The 16,864-nt window shown below is 46.7% G+C and overlaps 2 protein-coding genes across 2 annotated transcripts; both read left to right on the top strand.

Moving 5' to 3' along the window:
* Nucleotides 1-2,598: 2,598 nt before the first annotated feature.
* Nucleotides 2,599-4,383, top strand: LOC125364602 (pleiotropic regulator 1-like). Its single transcript, XM_048364202.1, has one exon. It carries the CDS (start codon nt 2,696-2,698, stop codon nt 4,217-4,219), a length of 1,524 nt encoding a protein of 507 aa, XP_048220159.1. The 5' UTR covers nt 2,599-2,695; the 3' UTR covers nt 4,220-4,383.
* A 6,699-nt stretch (nt 4,384-11,082) lies between these two features.
* On the top strand, nt 11,083-12,897 carry LOC125364591 (pleiotropic regulator 1-like). Its single transcript, XM_048364187.1, has one exon. It carries the CDS (start codon nt 11,199-11,201, stop codon nt 12,720-12,722), a length of 1,524 nt encoding a protein of 507 aa, XP_048220144.1. The 5' UTR covers nt 11,083-11,198; the 3' UTR covers nt 12,723-12,897.
* Nucleotides 12,898-16,864: the final 3,967 nt, after the last annotated feature.

The following is a 16,864-nucleotide window of genomic DNA, read 5'->3' as shown; positions in this document are numbered from 1 at the left end:
CATCTGCAGATGGAGATAGGGACTGAGTGATTTGCACCTGAGTTCACTTACAAGGAGTAAGTATGAACTGGGAAGGAGAGGGGAAATTAATTTCCAAAAGCTGTGAGAAGACAGTGACAGGAAGTCTCCATACTATACTGGCATTCCTCTCACAAGAACCAGTCAATGCAGCAAGCCTGCAACTCCCAAGGAGCAGTAACCACACCTTGCTCAGGAATTCCTTGATCAGGAATATGTTGAAGATACTATAATTCTTCTCCCTAGTAAGGCTGCCTTAGATCACAATTTCAGTGAAGTTTCTCTGGATTCCACTTACACGCATACTGAAATCTGTCTTTAAATAGCTCTGTTGTAATAGTTCTAGCATTCAAATAGCCAACGTAACATCTTCCATATGAGAATAAAAGCCTCTTATCTGGGGTTGTCAAAACAAAGTTCTTGAAACCACAAGACTGGGAGGTGGCTTCTCAAAATCCAAGTATTTTTAGTGAACAAGTTATAGCAGCATGCTTCTGATATCTGTTGTCATGTGGTATCTTTGTGAGCTCCAGACTGTAATAACCCCCCACCCCACCACCGGCCCATCCCATTGGGGATGGGGAAAATGCCAGAAATACTTAAAATGAGGGAGATCAACACCAGATTACTGGAATTCAGCAAATGGTAGGAAATCTCAGGAAGAGCTTGGAAGCTTGGAATGTGTTCTCAACAGTATCCGTTCAACCCGAAATTGGGAATCACTACCTACCACCTCTGCTTTGGTACACCTGCTTGCTTTCACATGCACTGCCATTTGCATGTGGTTGTTTTTGTTGTTGTTGTTGTTGTTGTTGTTGTTGTTGTTTTTGCCAGTACTGGGCCTTGGACTCAGGGCCTGAGCACTGTCCCTGGCTCCTTTTTGCTCAAGGCCAGCATCCTGCCACTAGAACCACCGCGCCACTTCCGGCCATTTTCTAGATATGTGGTACTGGGGAATCGAACCTAGGGCTTCATGGATACAGAGCAAGCGCTCTTGCCACTAGTCCATATTCCCAGCCCCTTGCATGTGGTTTTTGCCTTTAAAAACTCAGCCCTGCTGAAGTTCGAGAGTTCTCCAATTGAGTGTTGGTGACTTTATCGTGGGTTCGAGTCCCACCTGGGTAGCCTGTATACACCTACTCCTGTTCAGTTTCAGCTGTGATTTCCTGGAAACTCAAATTGACCAGAAAAGTATGGCCTCAGAAGCAGCAGAGCCCACACAGTACTTTGCTCCAGGGAAGCCTTTCCACTGAGTCTTCAACTGAGTTTCCTCACAACAGAACCAAACAGTCCGTTAATAGGTAAATGCTAGAAGGTGAACAAGGCTGAGAGTGGGTGAGCAGAGCTTCCAACAGTTTCCTGGGAGCCAACATATAAAAACTGATATGAAAGGCAATTGAGATTAAATTCTATTTTTAAAAGAATCCTAGTTTTCCTTCCACTAGAATATCCTAATAGATGCCAGGCAAAACTCTTAGAAGCAATGGGCTACCAGTGAAAATCTCATTAGGTCACTGCTCCTGCTTCCTGAGTTCATTCTGCTTTCAAGCAAGCCAAGATCATCAGTCTGAACGCTCAGATTTAGCTATGAAGGACTTCTTCCTCCTGGCTCAATCTCACCCCACACCCCACACCCCATCCCCGACCCCCACTGTGCACTGCCAGGAAGCTCAGGACCTCACTGTGGGCGGGACTGCTTCCGGCAGTCGCCTGAATTCAGGAGGGCCAGCGAGGTGCCAGGAAACAAGGCCCCCAAGAATTAGCCTTCTAGAACAAGGGCCATTTGGTGGCACCAAGCAACTTAGTGCTGAAGATAAAGAGCAGCGATAACTCCCAGGTAGTTACATGCGGTGGCACCATGATATCATGGCACCCACTGAAGAGGAAACACTTGGGCAATGGGCTATACATTCCTATAATACATAAACAGCCATGTCCAATGGTAATCAAGTTTTGTGGAAATAGCGCTGATGTGTGTAATAGCCCGAGGGGGGCAGAAGCCCTTCCCCACGTGGGCGTGGTTGCCACGCCTCACTGCAGAAGAAAGAGGAGATCCCGCCCCACCTTTCATGGGACTGGAACCTCCACCCACTGGACTGCCTGGGTGGAGAGATAAAAAGGTCAGGACTTCCGGAGAAGACGAGAGTGGGAGAAGAGAAGCACAGGAGGAGGAGAAACGAGGTGACCAGCCGAAGGAGCAGGGCAGAGCAGAGACAAGCAGACCAGCTAGAGGAGAGGGGCCAGAGGAGCTGAGAGCTGAACCAGGTCTACTGGAGGAGTAGGCAGAGCCCACCAGAGCCTTTCCCCTGAGGAGAGTCGGGAGCCTACGGTGTGCGAAGGGTCTCAAGCCTGAGGGAGTGTCCGGAGCCTGAGGCCTCAGGAGGAGTTTTATCCCTGAAGCCTGAGCGGGAGTTCAAGACCTGAGGCGTGAGGAGGAGCATAAAGCCTGTGGGGAGGCTTGAGGCTTAAAGCTTGAGGAGAGGTGAGGCCTACAGGAAGGAAGCTCGCTTCTCTGGAGGTCTGGCGTTTTGGAGGCCCGGAGAGTGAGGTAGGTGGAAAGTCATATCCAGCGGCCAAGTCAGCGATTCCGAAGGGGGCTGCGCCTCGTAGGTCACTGTCTCCGCGTCGGTGTTTGGTGTTTCTCCGTGGCTGTCGGGGCGAGCAGCACGGCGGCATCATGGTCGAGGAGGTTCAGAAGCATTCTGTGCACACACTTGTGTTCAGATCATTGAAGAGGACCCATGACATGTTTGTAGCTGATAATGGGAAACCTGTGCCTTTGGATGAAGAGAGTCACAAACAAAAAATGGCAATCAAACTCCATGATGAGTATGGTCCTGTGTTGCATATGCCTACTTCAAAAGAAAGCCTGAAAGAAGAGGGCGCTCAGAATGCCACAGATTCCTATGCACATAAGCAGTATTCTGCCAATCAAGAACAAGAAGTTGAATATTTGGTGACAGGTACACGTCCTTATCCACCAGGACCTGGGGTTTCTCTGACAGCCGACACTAAGATCCAGACAATGCCAAGTGAGTCCACTGCGCGGTCCTTAGCTGTGGCCTTGCCCTCTTCCCAGACCAGGGTTCATGGAAAGGGCACTGCACCTGGGGCTTCTGACCGTTCACAGACTACGGTGATGAATTCAATGTTTATGGAGTCTGGCAGAGCCAAGAACTCAGCACTGATGTCTACAAAAGCCCCTACGATGCCCAAGCCTCAGTGGCACCCACCATGGAAACTCTACAGGGTTATCAGTGGGCATCTTGGCTGGGTTCGATGCATTGCGGTGGAACCTGGGAATCAGTGGTTTGTTACTGGATCTGCTGACAGAACTATAAAGATCTGGGACTTGGCTAGTGGCAAACTGAAGCTGTCATTGACAGGGCACATCGGCACAGTGCGGGGTGTGATAGTGAGCACGCGCAGCCCTTACCTGTTCTCTTGTGGAGAAGACAAGCAGGTCAAATGCTGGGACCTCGAATATAATAAGGTCGTCCGGCACTACCACGGGCACCTGAGTGCAGTGTATGGCTTGGATTTGCACCCAACAATTGATGTGCTGGGAACCTGTAGTCGAGATTCAACGGCTCGGATTTGGGATGTGAGAACAAAGGCCAGTGTACACACATTATCTGGTCATACAAATGCAGTGGCCACCGTGAGGTGTCAGGCCTCAGAGCCCCAGATTATTACCGGAAGCCATGACACCACAATACGACTGTGGGATCTGGTGGCTGGAAAGTCAAGAGTGACCTTAACAAACCATAAGAAGTCAGTGCGGGCTGTGGTTTTACACCCACGACATTACACATTTGCATCTGGTTCTCCAGATAACATAAAGCAGTGGAAATTCCCCAATGGAAGTTTCATGCAAAATCTTTCTGGTCATAATGGCATTATTAACACATTGACAGTAAGTTCCGATGGAGTGCTTGTGTCCGGAGCTGACAACGGCACCATGCATCTTTGGGATTGGAGATCGGGCTACAATTTCCAGAGAATCCATGCGGCCGTGCAGCCTGGCTCATTGGACAGCGAGTCAGGAATCTTTGCTTGTGCTTTTGACCAGTCAGAAAGTCGGTTACTGACAGCGGAAGCAGATAAAACCATTAAAGTGTACAGAGAGGATGAAACGGCGACAGAAGAAACTCATCCAGTCAACTGGAAACCAGAGATTACCAAGCGAAAGTGTTTTTAGTGTGGCATTGTATATAGGGTGGTTCCCTTTTCTTTTTTTTTTTTTTTTTAACGTTTGACATTGATGAGATTGTCCAGTTGTCCTCTGTGTAGTTATGACTACGAAGCTGAAACTCAACTTGTTAGAATTGTGTCTGGTTTGTGTTGTACAATAAACTCTCCCTTGCCTCCACACCAAAAAAAAAAAATGAAAAGAATAAAGAAATAAAAGAAGGTGGAGGTTCGGAGTTCAGGTTAAGACAGGTCTCAGGTCTGGGTTCTGGGTAACTAACCCAAGACAAGTTAGTCACAGGCAAGCATTAGGAGGTGGAGGGTGGCTCTGGTTCTGGGTTTTAGATTGTAAATAAAAGGCCTTTGTCAATAAAACCCCTTCCCACCTTAAGTTGTGCCTCGATGAAGATTATTCTCGCTCTGAGATTACAACATTATGCAGCAAAGTTTGAGTGGCCAAGGCACAATGGACTCAAGACAACCACATTTGCCAGAAGGTCTCCAAACTAGCCTTAAGCATGAACAAGTCTCAAAGCTAAAGAGTTTTAGGTTCTAGACTTCAAACAGCTGAGCTACAATGAAAGGCAAAATCCAGTGCTAGTAGGTCTCCATGATCCAGTCAGGGACCCAATAAGGATTAATACTCAAAGTCAGAGTTAGTCTATGCAGATCAAAGCCTATTTGAAGGTAGCCAGCAGTAGGTAGGAGAAAAAGCAGGGTGAGAGGGAGCACATGATGAATTTGGTTCAAAATTTGGTTCATGATAAATTTGGTTAAAAGGAAAAAGGTCATAACAAATTGGACTCAGGTTAGCAAGGGAGATTCAAAGAGAATTTCAGATGCTAGAGGTGTATATAGAAATACCACAGTGAAATCCCTCCCTTTGGATAATGTATACTGAGTTTTCCAAAGAGTCACCTATTTCCTCTAAAGAATTTAGAACCCAGAGGTTAATGCTTTTAGGTATATTTACAAAGGTTATGGATTTCCTAGCCAGTCCTTCAATGAGAGCAGGAAGGAAGCAAAGTAGCAGAGCCCAACACTTTAGAAGTTTTACCCTTCGAGGAGGGAATCACACACACTCCCCCCCCCACCCCAGATTCTCAGGTATCTTTTTGTTAACCTTTATTATTATTTTTTTTTCATTATCACCGTGATTTATGGAGTGGGTTGTAACCATGAGGTCAGATCTGGCCAGCACCATCATTGGCTGTTGAGGGGTGTCAGATTGATTCCATCTCAGATTAGTTAAAGAGGGTAGAAGCCAACTCCATTTTCACTAAGTTCTCCCCTTCCCTATCCAGGAAAGTTCCCCTTTAATATGATAAGATTGTGTAAACTGCTTGACCCCCTGAGGCCTGGAAGGTTCAAGGAACTTTCAAGGTTAATCCTGTGCCCTCCCATGATTAGGCATGTCCACCTGCATCATGTGAGCCCCGCCCAATCCATGGGCCAGTTCTACCTAGAATGATAGGTTGGTTCAAACATACTGTGAGACAGATTGTAACTCCATTGGCCACCTGCATGTGACCTGGCTTGCTCTGTAAGTGTTGTAACCTCATTGGCCACCTGGGTGTGGCAGGCTTCACCATGTGGTGTTTGCCTTCATAACCCGACCCTGAACATGGTCCTGGGTACACAGTCCCAGCTCCTTTGTCTGGGCCATGACCCTGGCCAGTCAGTACAGTTTTTACTTCCCCAATAAATCCATCTTTTTACTTGACTGTCTCTGAGTGGTGGACTCTTAGAGAAAGGGGGGATCCGTCCATCCTCGGACCCCATTACATTGTGGTGCCCTCCCTTAGGGGAACCCATTACATTGTGGTCCCCTACCTTGGGGGACCACATTACAGGGTTACAGTGAATTAAGTCAGGCAAAGAGTACATTTCTTTTTGGACAATGTCATCCCTTCCCTCCATCCCCCCAGTTTTGCCCTCCCATCCCTCCCATAAGTTGTATAGTTCATTTTCAGATAGTGTCCATTGTGTACCACTGCTGCAATTGTTCACCATCTGTGCCTCCATTTCTGTGCCTCCTCTTGCCCTCCCAAGGACTTGTAAACAATCATACAGAACACAAAGGAAAGAAAACAAACACAGAACACAGAAGCCTTGTTTCCATTTTCAGGGGAGCATCTTGAACCTAATTTTGCCCTAGGCCAGTACCTCCGCACCCTACCCTTTGCGTGAGCTTAGATTGGATTGGCCCTCCATCCAATTTAGGCTAAAGTGAGTACTACCAAGCAGATCTTCAGGAAAACAGCAAGAGCCCTTGTATGTGTGACTATGGTCAGGGAGGAGACATTTTCCCCCAAAGGCTAGACATCCCCTATAGCAAGAGACTGGCTGTGGAGAGGCAGCCCACATCAGGCCATCTGCAGATGGAGATAGGGACTGAGTGATTTGCACCTGAGTTCACTTACAAGGAGTAAGTATGAACTGGGAAGGAGAGGGGAAATTAATTTCCAAAAGCTGTGAGAAGACAGTGACAGGAAGTCTCCATACTATACTGGCATTCCTCTCACAAGAACCAGTCAATGCAGCAAGCCTGCAACTCCCAAGGAGCAGTAACCACACCTTGCTCAGGAATTCCTTGATCAGGAATATGTTGAAGATACTATAATTCTTCTCCCTAGTAAGGCTGCCTTAGATCACAATTTCAGTGAAGTTTCTCTGGATTCCACTTACACGCATACTGAAATCTGTCTTTATTTTTTTTTTTTAATTTTTTTATTTTTTTTATTAATTGGACATAAATTTTTTTACAAGGTGTTGTGCAAAGAGGGTGCAGTTACATAGTAGGGCAGTGTGTACATTTCTTATGATATCTTACAACCTGTTTTTCTATCCCTTGTCTAGGTCAGGTTGACATATATGCAATATACAATGTATCAAGAACATATACAGTATTCACAGACTTGGTCTCTACTGTCTCTCCGTCTCCCTTTGTTAACAGTCATATATCAGGGAGATCATGCCCCTTTGTTTTCTGTGTTCTAGGCTTGTCTCACTCAACATTATTTGTTCGAGTTCCGACCATTTCCCTGCAAATAACAATATTTCACCATTCCTAATCGCTATGTAGTATTCCATTGTGTATAAGTACCATATTTTTTGGATCCATTCGTCTGTGGAGGGGCATCTGGGTTGTTTCCATATTTTAGCTATTGTGAATTGTGCCGCGATAAACATGGTAGTACAAATGCCTTTTTGATATCTTGGATTTTGCTGTTTAGGATAGATGCCTAGGAGTGGTATGGCTGGGTCATAGGGTAGGTCTATATTGAGCTTTTTGAGAAACCTCCATACTGTTCTCCAAAGTGGTTGTACTAATTTGCACTCCCACCAACAATGGAGAAGGGTTCCTCTTTCCCCACAGCCCCTCCAGCATTTGTTGTTTCCTGAGTTCAGAGTATAGGCCATTCTAACTGGGGTGAGGTGGTATCTCAGGGTTGTTTTTATTTGCATTTCCTTTACTAGCAGGGATGTTGAGCATTTCCTCATATGTTTCTTTGCCATTTTTATATCTTCTCTTGTGAAGTCTCTCTTTAGCTCTTTTGCCCATTTCCTAATAGGTTTATTGGGCTTGGAGGGGCTTAGTTTTTTGAGTTCTCTGTAGATGACAGATATCAGGCCTTTGTCTGTTGCTGTGCTGGTAAATATCCTTTCCCATATCGTTGGCTGTCTTTCTATTTTGGTGGCTATGTCCTTAGCTGTGCAGAAACTTTTTAATTTGTAGTAGTCCCATTTGTCGAGTCTTTCTCCTATTTGTTGTGCCCCTGGGACTCTATTCAGGAAGTTCCTTCCTGTGCCTATAAGTTCTAGTGTCTTTCCTACTCTGTCCTTCAGTAGTTTCAAGGATTCAGATCTGATGTTGAGGTCCTTGATCCATTTTGAGTTGATCTTGGTGCATGGTGATAGGCTTGGGTCTACTTTGAGTTTTCTGCATATGGCTGCCCAGTTCTCCCAGCACCAGTAGTTGAAGAGGCTATGTTTATTCCATTGTATATCTTTAGCTCCTTTGTCGAATATCAGTTGGCTGTAAGAGTGCGGTTTTATTTCTGGGTCTTCAGTTCTACACCTAATAAACCAATTTGGCAAAGTAGCAGGATATAAAATCAACCCACAAAAGTCAGCAGCTTTTCTGTACACCAGCAATAGACAAACAGAAAAGGAAATTATGGAAACAATTCCATTTACAGTAGCCAAAAAAAGAATAAAGTACCTAGGGATCAACTTAACCAAGGACGTGACGGACCTATTCAATGAAAACTACAAAAATCTAATAAGGGAAATCAAAGAAGACACAAGGAGATGGAAAGACCTCCCATGCTCATGGGTAGGCAGAATCAATATAGTGAAAATGGCCATATTGCCCAAATTGTTATACAAATTCAATGCAATACCTATCAAAATCCCAGCCACATTCTTCACTGAAATAGAGAAACCAATCCATAAATTCATATGGAACAGCAAAAAACCTAGAATAGCCAAAGCAATTCTAGGCAAAAAAAGCAATGCAGGAGGTATCACAATACCTGACTTCAAGATCTACTACAAGGCCATCATAACAAAAACAGCATGGTATTGGTATAAAAACAGATCGGAAGACCAATGAAATCTGTCTTTAAATAGCTCTGTTGTAATAGTTCTAGCATTCAAATAGCCAACGTAACATCTTCCATATGAGAATAAAAGCCTCTTATCTGGGGTTGTCAAAACAAAGTTCTTGAAACCACAAGACTGGGAGGTGGCTTCTCAAAATCCAAGTATTTTTAGTGAACAAGTTATAGCAGCATGCTTCTGATATCTGTTGTCATGTGGTATCTTTGTGAGATCCAGACTGTAATAACCCCCCACCCCACCACCGGCCCATCCCATTGGGGATGGGGAAAATGCCAGAAATACTTAAAATGAGGGAGATCAACACCAGATTACTGGAATTCAGCAAATGGTAGGAAATCTCAGGAAGAGCTTGGAAGCTTGGAATGTGTTCTCAACAGTATCCGTTCAACCCGAAATTGGGAATCACTACCTACCACCTCTGCTTTGGTACACCTGCTTGCTTTCACATGCACTGCCATTTGCATGTGGTTGTTTTTGTTGTTGTTGTTGTTGTTGTTGTTGTTGTTGTTGTTTTTGCCAGTACTGGGCCTTGGACTCAGGGCCTGAGCACTGTCCCTGGCTCCTTTTTGCTCAAGGCCAGCATCCTGCCACTAGAACCACCGCGCCACTTCCGGCCATTTTCTAGATATGTGGTACTGGGGAATCGAACCTAGGGCTTCATGGATACAGAGCAAGCGCTCTTGCCACTAGTCCATATTCCCAGCCCCTTGCATGTGGTTTTTGCCTTTAAAAACTCAGCCCTGCTGAAGTTCGAGAGTTCTCCAATTGAGTGTTGGTGACTTTATCGTGGGTTCGAGTCCCACCTGGGTAGCCTGTATACACCTACTCCTGTTCAGTTTCAGCTGTGATTTCCTGGAAACTCAAATTGACCAGAAAAGTATGGCCTCAGAAGCAGCAGAGCCCACACAGTACTTTGCTCCAGGGAAGCCTTTCCACTGAGTCTTCAACTGAGTTTCCTCACAACAGAACCAAACAGTCCGTTAATAGGTAAATGCTAGAAGGTGAACAAGGCTGAGAGTGGGTGAGCAGAGCTTCCAACAGTTTCCTGGGAGCCAACATATAAAAACTGATATGAAAGGCAATTGAGATTAAATTCTATTTTTAAAAGAATCCTAGTTTTCCTTCCACTAGAATATCCTAATAGATGCCAGGCAAAACTCTTAGAAGCAATGGGCTACCAGTGAAAATCTCATTAGGTCACTGCTCCTGCTTCCTGAGTTCATTCTGCTTTCAAGCAAGCCAAGATCATCAGTCTGAACGCTCAGATTTAGCTATGAAGGACTTCTTCCTCCTGGCTCAATCTCACCCCACACCCCACACCCCATCCCCGACCCCCACTGTGCACTGCCAGGAAGCTCAGGACCTCACTGTGGGCGGGACTGCTTCCGGCAGTCGCCTGAATTCAGGAGGGCCAGCGAGGTGCCAGGAAACAAGGCCCCCAAGAATTAGCCTTCTAGAACAAGGGCCATTTGGTGGCACCAAGCAACTTAGTGCTGAAGATAAAGAGCAGCGATAACTCCCAGGTAGTTACATGCGGTGGCACCATGATATCATGGCACCCACTGAAGAGGAAACACTTGGGCAATGGGCTATACATTCCTATAATACATAAACAGCCATGTCCAATGGTAATCAAGTTTTGTGGAAATAGCGCTGATGTGTGTAATAGCCCGAGGGGGGCAGAAGCCCTTCCCCACGTGGGCGTGGTTGCCACGCCTCACTGCAGAAGAAAGAGGAGATCCCGCCCCACCTTTCATGGGACTGGAACCTCCACCCACTGGACTGCCTGGGTGGAGAGATAAAAAGGTCAGGACTTCCGGAGAAGACGAGAGTGGGAGAAGAGAAGCACCGGAGGAGGAGAAACGAGGTGACCAGCCGAAGGAGCAGGGCAGAGCAGAGACAAGCAGACCAGCTAGAGGAGAGGGGCCAGAGGAGCTGAGAGCTGAACCAGGTCTACTGGAGGAGTAGGCAGAGCCCACCAGAGCCTTTCCCCTGAGGAGAGTCGGGAGCCTACGGTGTGCGAAGGGTCTCAAGCCTGAGGGAGTGTCCGGAGCCTGAGGCCTCAGGAGGAGTTTTATCCCTGAAGCCTGAGCGGGAGTTCAAGACCTGAGGCGTGAGGAGGAGCATAAAGCCTGTGGGGAGGCTTGAGGCTTAAAGCTTGAGGAGAGGTGAGGCCTACAGGAAGGAAGCTCGCTCCTCTGGAGGTCTGGCGTTTTGGAGGCCCGGAGAGTGAGGTAGGTGGAAAGTCATATCCAGCGGCCAAGTCAGCGATTCCGAAGGGGGCTGCGCCTCGTAGGTCACTGTCTCCGCGTCGGTGTTTGGTGTTTCTCCGTGGCTGTCGGGGCGAGCAGCACGGCGGCATCATGGTCGAGGAGGTTCAGAAGCATTCTGTGCACACACTTGTGTTCAGATCATTGAAGAGGACCCATGACATGTTTGTAGCTGATAATGGGAAACCTGTGCCTTTGGATGAAGAGAGTCACAAACAAAAAATGGCAATCAAACTCCATGATGAGTATGGTCCTGTGTTGCATATGCCTACTTCAAAAGAAAGCCTGAAAGAAGAGGGCGCTCAGAATGCCACAGATTCCTATGCACATAAGCAGTATTCTGCCAATCAAGAACAAGAAGTTGAATATTTGGTGACAGGTACACGTCCTTATCCACCAGGACCTGGGGTTTCTCTGACAGCCGACACTAAGATCCAGACAATGCCAAGTGAGTCCACTGCGCGGTCCTTAGCTGTGGCCTTGCCCTCTTCCCAGACCAGGGTTCATGGAAAGGGCACTGCACCTGGGGCTTCTGACCGTTCACAGACTACGGTGATGAATTCAATGTTTATGGAGTCTGGCAGAGCCAAGAACTCAGCACTGATGTCTACAAAAGCCCCTACGATGCCCAAGCCTCAGTGGCACCCACCATGGAAACTCTACAGGGTTATCAGTGGGCATCTTGGCTGGGTTCGATGCATTGCGGTGGAACCTGGGAATCAGTGGTTTGTTACTGGATCTGCTGACAGAACTATAAAGATCTGGGACTTGGCTAGTGGCAAACTGAAGCTGTCATTGACAGGGCACATCGGCACAGTGCGGGGTGTGATAGTGAGCACGCGCAGCCCTTACCTGTTCTCTTGTGGAGAAGACAAGCAGGTCAAATGCTGGGACCTCGAATATAATAAGGTCGTCCGGCACTACCACGGGCACCTGAGTGCAGTGTATGGCTTGGATTTGCACCCAACAATTGATGTGCTGGGAACCTGTAGTCGAGATTCAACGGCTCGGATTTGGGATGTGAGAACAAAGGCCAGTGTACACACATTATCTGGTCATACAAATGCAGTGGCCACCGTGAGGTGTCAGGCCTCAGAGCCCCAGATTATTACCGGAAGCCATGACACCACAATACGACTGTGGGATCTGGTGGCTGGAAAGTCAAGAGTGACCTTAACAAACCATAAGAAGTCAGTGCGGGCTGTGGTTTTACACCCACGACATTACACATTTGCATCTGGTTCTCCAGATAACATAAAGCAGTGGAAATTCCCCAATGGAAGTTTCATGCAAAATCTTTCTGGTCATAATGGCATTATTAACACATTGACAGTAAGTTCCGATGGAGTGCTTGTGTCCGGAGCTGACAACGGCACCATGCATCTTTGGGATTGGAGATCGGGCTACAATTTCCAGAGAATCCATGCGGCCGTGCAGCCTGGCTCATTGGACAGCGAGTCAGGAATCTTTGCTTGTGCTTTTGACCAGTCAGAAAGTCGGTTACTGACAGCGGAAGCAGATAAAACCATTAAAGTGTACAGAGAGGATGAAACGGCGACAGAAGAAACTCATCCAGTCAACTGGAAACCAGAGATTACCAAGCGAAAGTGTTTTTAGTGTGGCATTGTATATAGGGTGGTTCCCTTTTCTTTTTTTTTTTTTTTTAAACGTTTGACATTGATGAGATTGTCCAGTTGTCCTCTGTGTAGTTATGACTACGAAGCTGAAACTCAACTTGTTAGAATTGTGTCTGGTTTGTGTTGTACAATAAACTCTCCCTTGCCTCCACACAAAAAAAAAAAATGAAAAGAATAAAGAAATAAAAGAAGGTGGAGGTTCGGAGTTCAGGTTAAGACAGGTCTCAGGTCTGGGTTCTGGGTAACTAACCCAAGACAAGTTAGTCACAGGCAAGCATTAGGAGGTGGAGGGTGGCTCTGGTTCTGGGTTTTAGATTGTAAATAAAAGGCCTTTGTCAATAAAACCCCTTCCCACCTTAAGTTGTGCCTCGATGAAGATTATTCTCGCTCTGAGATTACAACATTATGCAGCAAAGTTTGAGTGGCCAAGGCACAATGGACTCAAGACAACTACATTTGCCAGAAGGTCTCCAAACTAGCCTTAAGCATGAACAAGTCTCAAAGCTAAAGAGTTTTAGGTTCTAGACTTCAAACAGCTGAGCTACAATGAAAGGCAAAATCCAGTGCTAGTAGGTCTCCATGATCCAGTCAGGGACCCAATAAGGATTAATACTCAAAGTCAGAGTTAGTCTATGCAGATCAAAGCCTATTTGAAGGTAGCCAGCAGTAGGTAGGAGAAAAAGCAGGGTGAGAGGGAGCACATGATGAATTTGGTTCAAAATTTGGTTCATGATAAATTTGGTTAAAAGGAAAAAGGTCATAACAAATTGGACTCAGGTTAGCAAGGGAGATTCAAAGAGAATTTCAGATGCTAGAGGTGTATATAGAAATACCACAGTGAAATCCCTCCCTTTGGATAATGTATACTGAGTTTTCCAAAGAGTCACCTATTTCCTCTAAAGAATTTAGAACCCAGAGGTTAATGCTTTTAGGTATATTTACAAAGGTTATGGATTTCCTAGCCAGTCCTTCAATGAGAGCAGGAAGGAAGCAAAGTAGCAGAGCCCAACACTTTAGAAGTTTTACCCTTCGAGGAGGGAATCACACACACTCCCCCCCCCCACCCCAGATTCTCAGGTATCTTTTTGTTAACCTTTATTATTATTTTTTTTTCATTATCACCGTGATTTACGGAGTGGGTTGTAACCATGAGGTCAGATCTGGCCAGCACCATCATTGGCTGTTGAGGGGTGTCAGATTGATTCCATCTCAGATTAGTTAAAGAGGGTAGAAGCCAACTCCATTTTCACTAAGTTCTCTCCTTCCCTATCCAGGAAAGTTCCCCTTTAATATGATAAGATTGTGTAAACTGCTTGACCCCCTGAGGCCTGGAAGGTTCAAGGAACTTTCAAGGTTAATCCTGTGCCCTCCCATGATTAGGCATGTCCACCTGCATCATTTGAGCCCCGCCAAATCCATGCGCCAATTCTACCTAGAATGATAGGTTGGTTTAAACACACTGTGAGACACACTGTAACTCCAGTGGCCACCTGCATTTGATATGGCTTGCTCTGTAAGTGTTGTAACCTCATTGGCCACCTAGGTGTGGCAGGCTTGACCACGTGGTGTTTGCCTTTTTAACCTGACCCTGACCATGTTCGTGGGCAAGCAGTCCCAGCTCCGAAGTCTGGGGTTTTACCCTGGCCAGTCAGTATAGTTTTTACTTGACTGACTCTGAGTGGTGGAATCTTAGAGAAATGGGGGATCTGTCCAGCCTCGGACTCCATTGCATTGTGGTCCCCTCCCTTGGGGTGTGACCACATTACAGGGTTACAGTTAGGTAAGTCAGGCAAAGAGTACATTTCTTTTTAGACAATGTCACCCCTTTCCTCCATCCCCCCAGTTTTTCCCTCCTATCCCTCCCATAAGTTTTATAGCTTATTTTCAGATAATGTCCATTGAGTACTACTTCTGCAATTGTTCACCATCTATGGCTCCATTTCTGTGCACTGGAAAGTGCACGTGCTGTAAAGTCTCTCTGTAGGGCTGCCTGAGTGGCCCATCTTTTGGGCCGCCAAAGTGTGCCCATTCGTTTAGGGGCTGCCGAGTATGCCCTGCCTGTAATCTGTAAGGGCGTGCTGGAAAGTTCGCTGGCTGTAAAGGCCGTCTGTAATTGCTGGGCCCCCAACTGGGCCCGCCTGTAAGTGAGTGCTGGAAAGTGCACTGGCCATAAAGGCTGTCTGTGGGGCTGCCATGTGAGCCCGTCAGAATCTGAAGGTGCACCATCTGTAGGCCTAAGACAGAGAGAAGCTGCATGCAGCAGAGCTCTCTAAGGCCGTGGTGGTCGAGGGACACCTTGACTCCCTTCTGGAGGTCCTCACTGGCAGGACATGAATGAATTTTGTCAAAAGATCAGCAATTCTGACCTTGTTCCTTGTTCTGTACATGGTCTTGTCTATCTGTGTCTGTTCACACTTCTACTCCTGCTTGCTAGTGCTATGATTGACTTTTCTCTACAGGGAAGCATGGAATGACCAAAATCCACTGAGGAACTGCTCCTCTTCCTGTGCCTGTTCTTGATTTAGCTTTTGGTTATTGTTGCTATCAGATGTGTTTTACAGGAAAATATGGGACGACAAGCGGTCCCCAATGAGAAACTTCCCCTAAACCTGGTCTTAGAACATCTTAAATATTTTGAGAAAAGGGCTGGAAAACTACTTTCTGCCAGCTGCTATGCCCCCCCCCTCGGTACTGGGTGGCCCCCAGAAGGCACCTTTAATCTCTCACTTGTTTATGAATCCCAGGCAATTATTGTCAGCGACCGAGAATTTCTGGACCAGGTTCCCTACATCGTAGCATGGCGCTATTTTATGGAGGAACCTCCAGAGTGGCTGAAACCCCTTTTGCCTCCCGAGAATACCTCCACCACAGTTTTGGCTTTGAAATCATGGCCACCGCTGCTTCCTAAACAGCCAAAGGGCATGCTGCCTCTCCCACCGGAGGAGAAGGAGGATATCTCTTGTGTCCGCCATAGAGTGCCAATTGACCTCTCCTTCAGGGAGTCAGATCAAGACCTCTTGAGCCCATCCTATACGTGCTCTGGCTCTTCATATGGGGAGGCTGGGGAAAGGGACAGGAGAGAGATTCGCCCCTCAGCCCACCAAAGTAAAGATCCCCTTTCTCCCCCTGCTGTACTTCCACTTAGACAGGTGGGACCCCCCGAAGAGGGTGAGGCTCACCCTTATGAGGTTAATGTCCCCTTTGCTTCTAATGATCTATTAAATTGGAAACAGCAGTACCCTCCCTTCTCAAAGAAGCCTCAGGCACTAACCTCTTTGTTAGAAAATCTCTTTGTGACTCACCGACCCACTTGGGCCTGGAAGTCCTCTTCACCACTGAGGAGTAAGACTGGATTTTCCAGGAAGCCAAGAAGCTGGTCCCAGGAAACAATGGCAGGCCATCAGAAGACCCCCTTGAGATAGAGGAAGACCTCCCTTCCCGGAATCTGGACTGGAACCCGAATTCATCAGCAGGTAGGGAGCGGCTGAAGGTTTATCGCCAGACTATTCTGGGCAGTCTCCAGGCTGCTGAAAAGCACCCTATGAATTTGTCTAAGGTAGAAGAAGTAAGACAGGGAATGGATGAGTCCCCAGCAACCTATTTAGAAAGGCTTCTTGACGCTTAGCGTACTTGTACTCCTATAGATACAGAGGCTGAGGAAAATAAAAAAAAGTGATTAATGCAGCATTTGTGGGACAGGCAGCTCTGGAGATTAGAAAAAAGATTCAGAAAATTAAAGGGTTTGAAGGAAAAAAATTTGTTGGAGCTAGTGGAGATTGCCACCGAGTTTTTGACAACAGGGATTCTGCAGAAGAGAGACAGGTTAGGAAATTGGCTAAGATTTTTGCTATCTTTCAAGAGAAACAGAAGAGGAAAACAGGCTCTGAGCCCTGTGAGAGGAGACCAGGGAGAAGTGGAAGTAGGGGAAGAATGTGGAAGTTAGAGATGGATCAGTGTAGCTACTGTAAGAGGAAAGGGCATTGGAGAGAATAACGCCCAAAGAGAAGGGAAGCCAAAACACTGGCCTTAGATAATTGACAGAGTCGGGGCTCTCCCCTCCCAGCGCCTAGGGTAACTCTAAAAGTGGGGGGGAATCAGTCAGATTCTTAGTGGACACTGGAG

The sequence above is a fragment of the Perognathus longimembris genome, chromosome 16 (assembly GCF_023159225.1).
Source record: "Perognathus longimembris pacificus isolate PPM17 chromosome 16, ASM2315922v1, whole genome shotgun sequence".
Lineage (NCBI taxonomy): Eukaryota > Metazoa > Chordata > Mammalia > Rodentia > Heteromyidae > Perognathus > Perognathus longimembris.
This window is presented reverse-complemented; position numbering and strand designations above follow the sequence as displayed.

Excerpts from the sequence above, each read along its gene's own strand:
- LOC125364602 (XM_048364202.1), top strand. The coding sequence starts at position 2,696 with ATGGTCGAGGAGGTTCAGAAGCATTCTGTGCACACACTTGTGTTCAGA.
- LOC125364591 (XM_048364187.1), top strand. The coding sequence starts at position 11,199 with ATGGTCGAGGAGGTTCAGAAGCATTCTGTGCACACACTTGTGTTCAGA.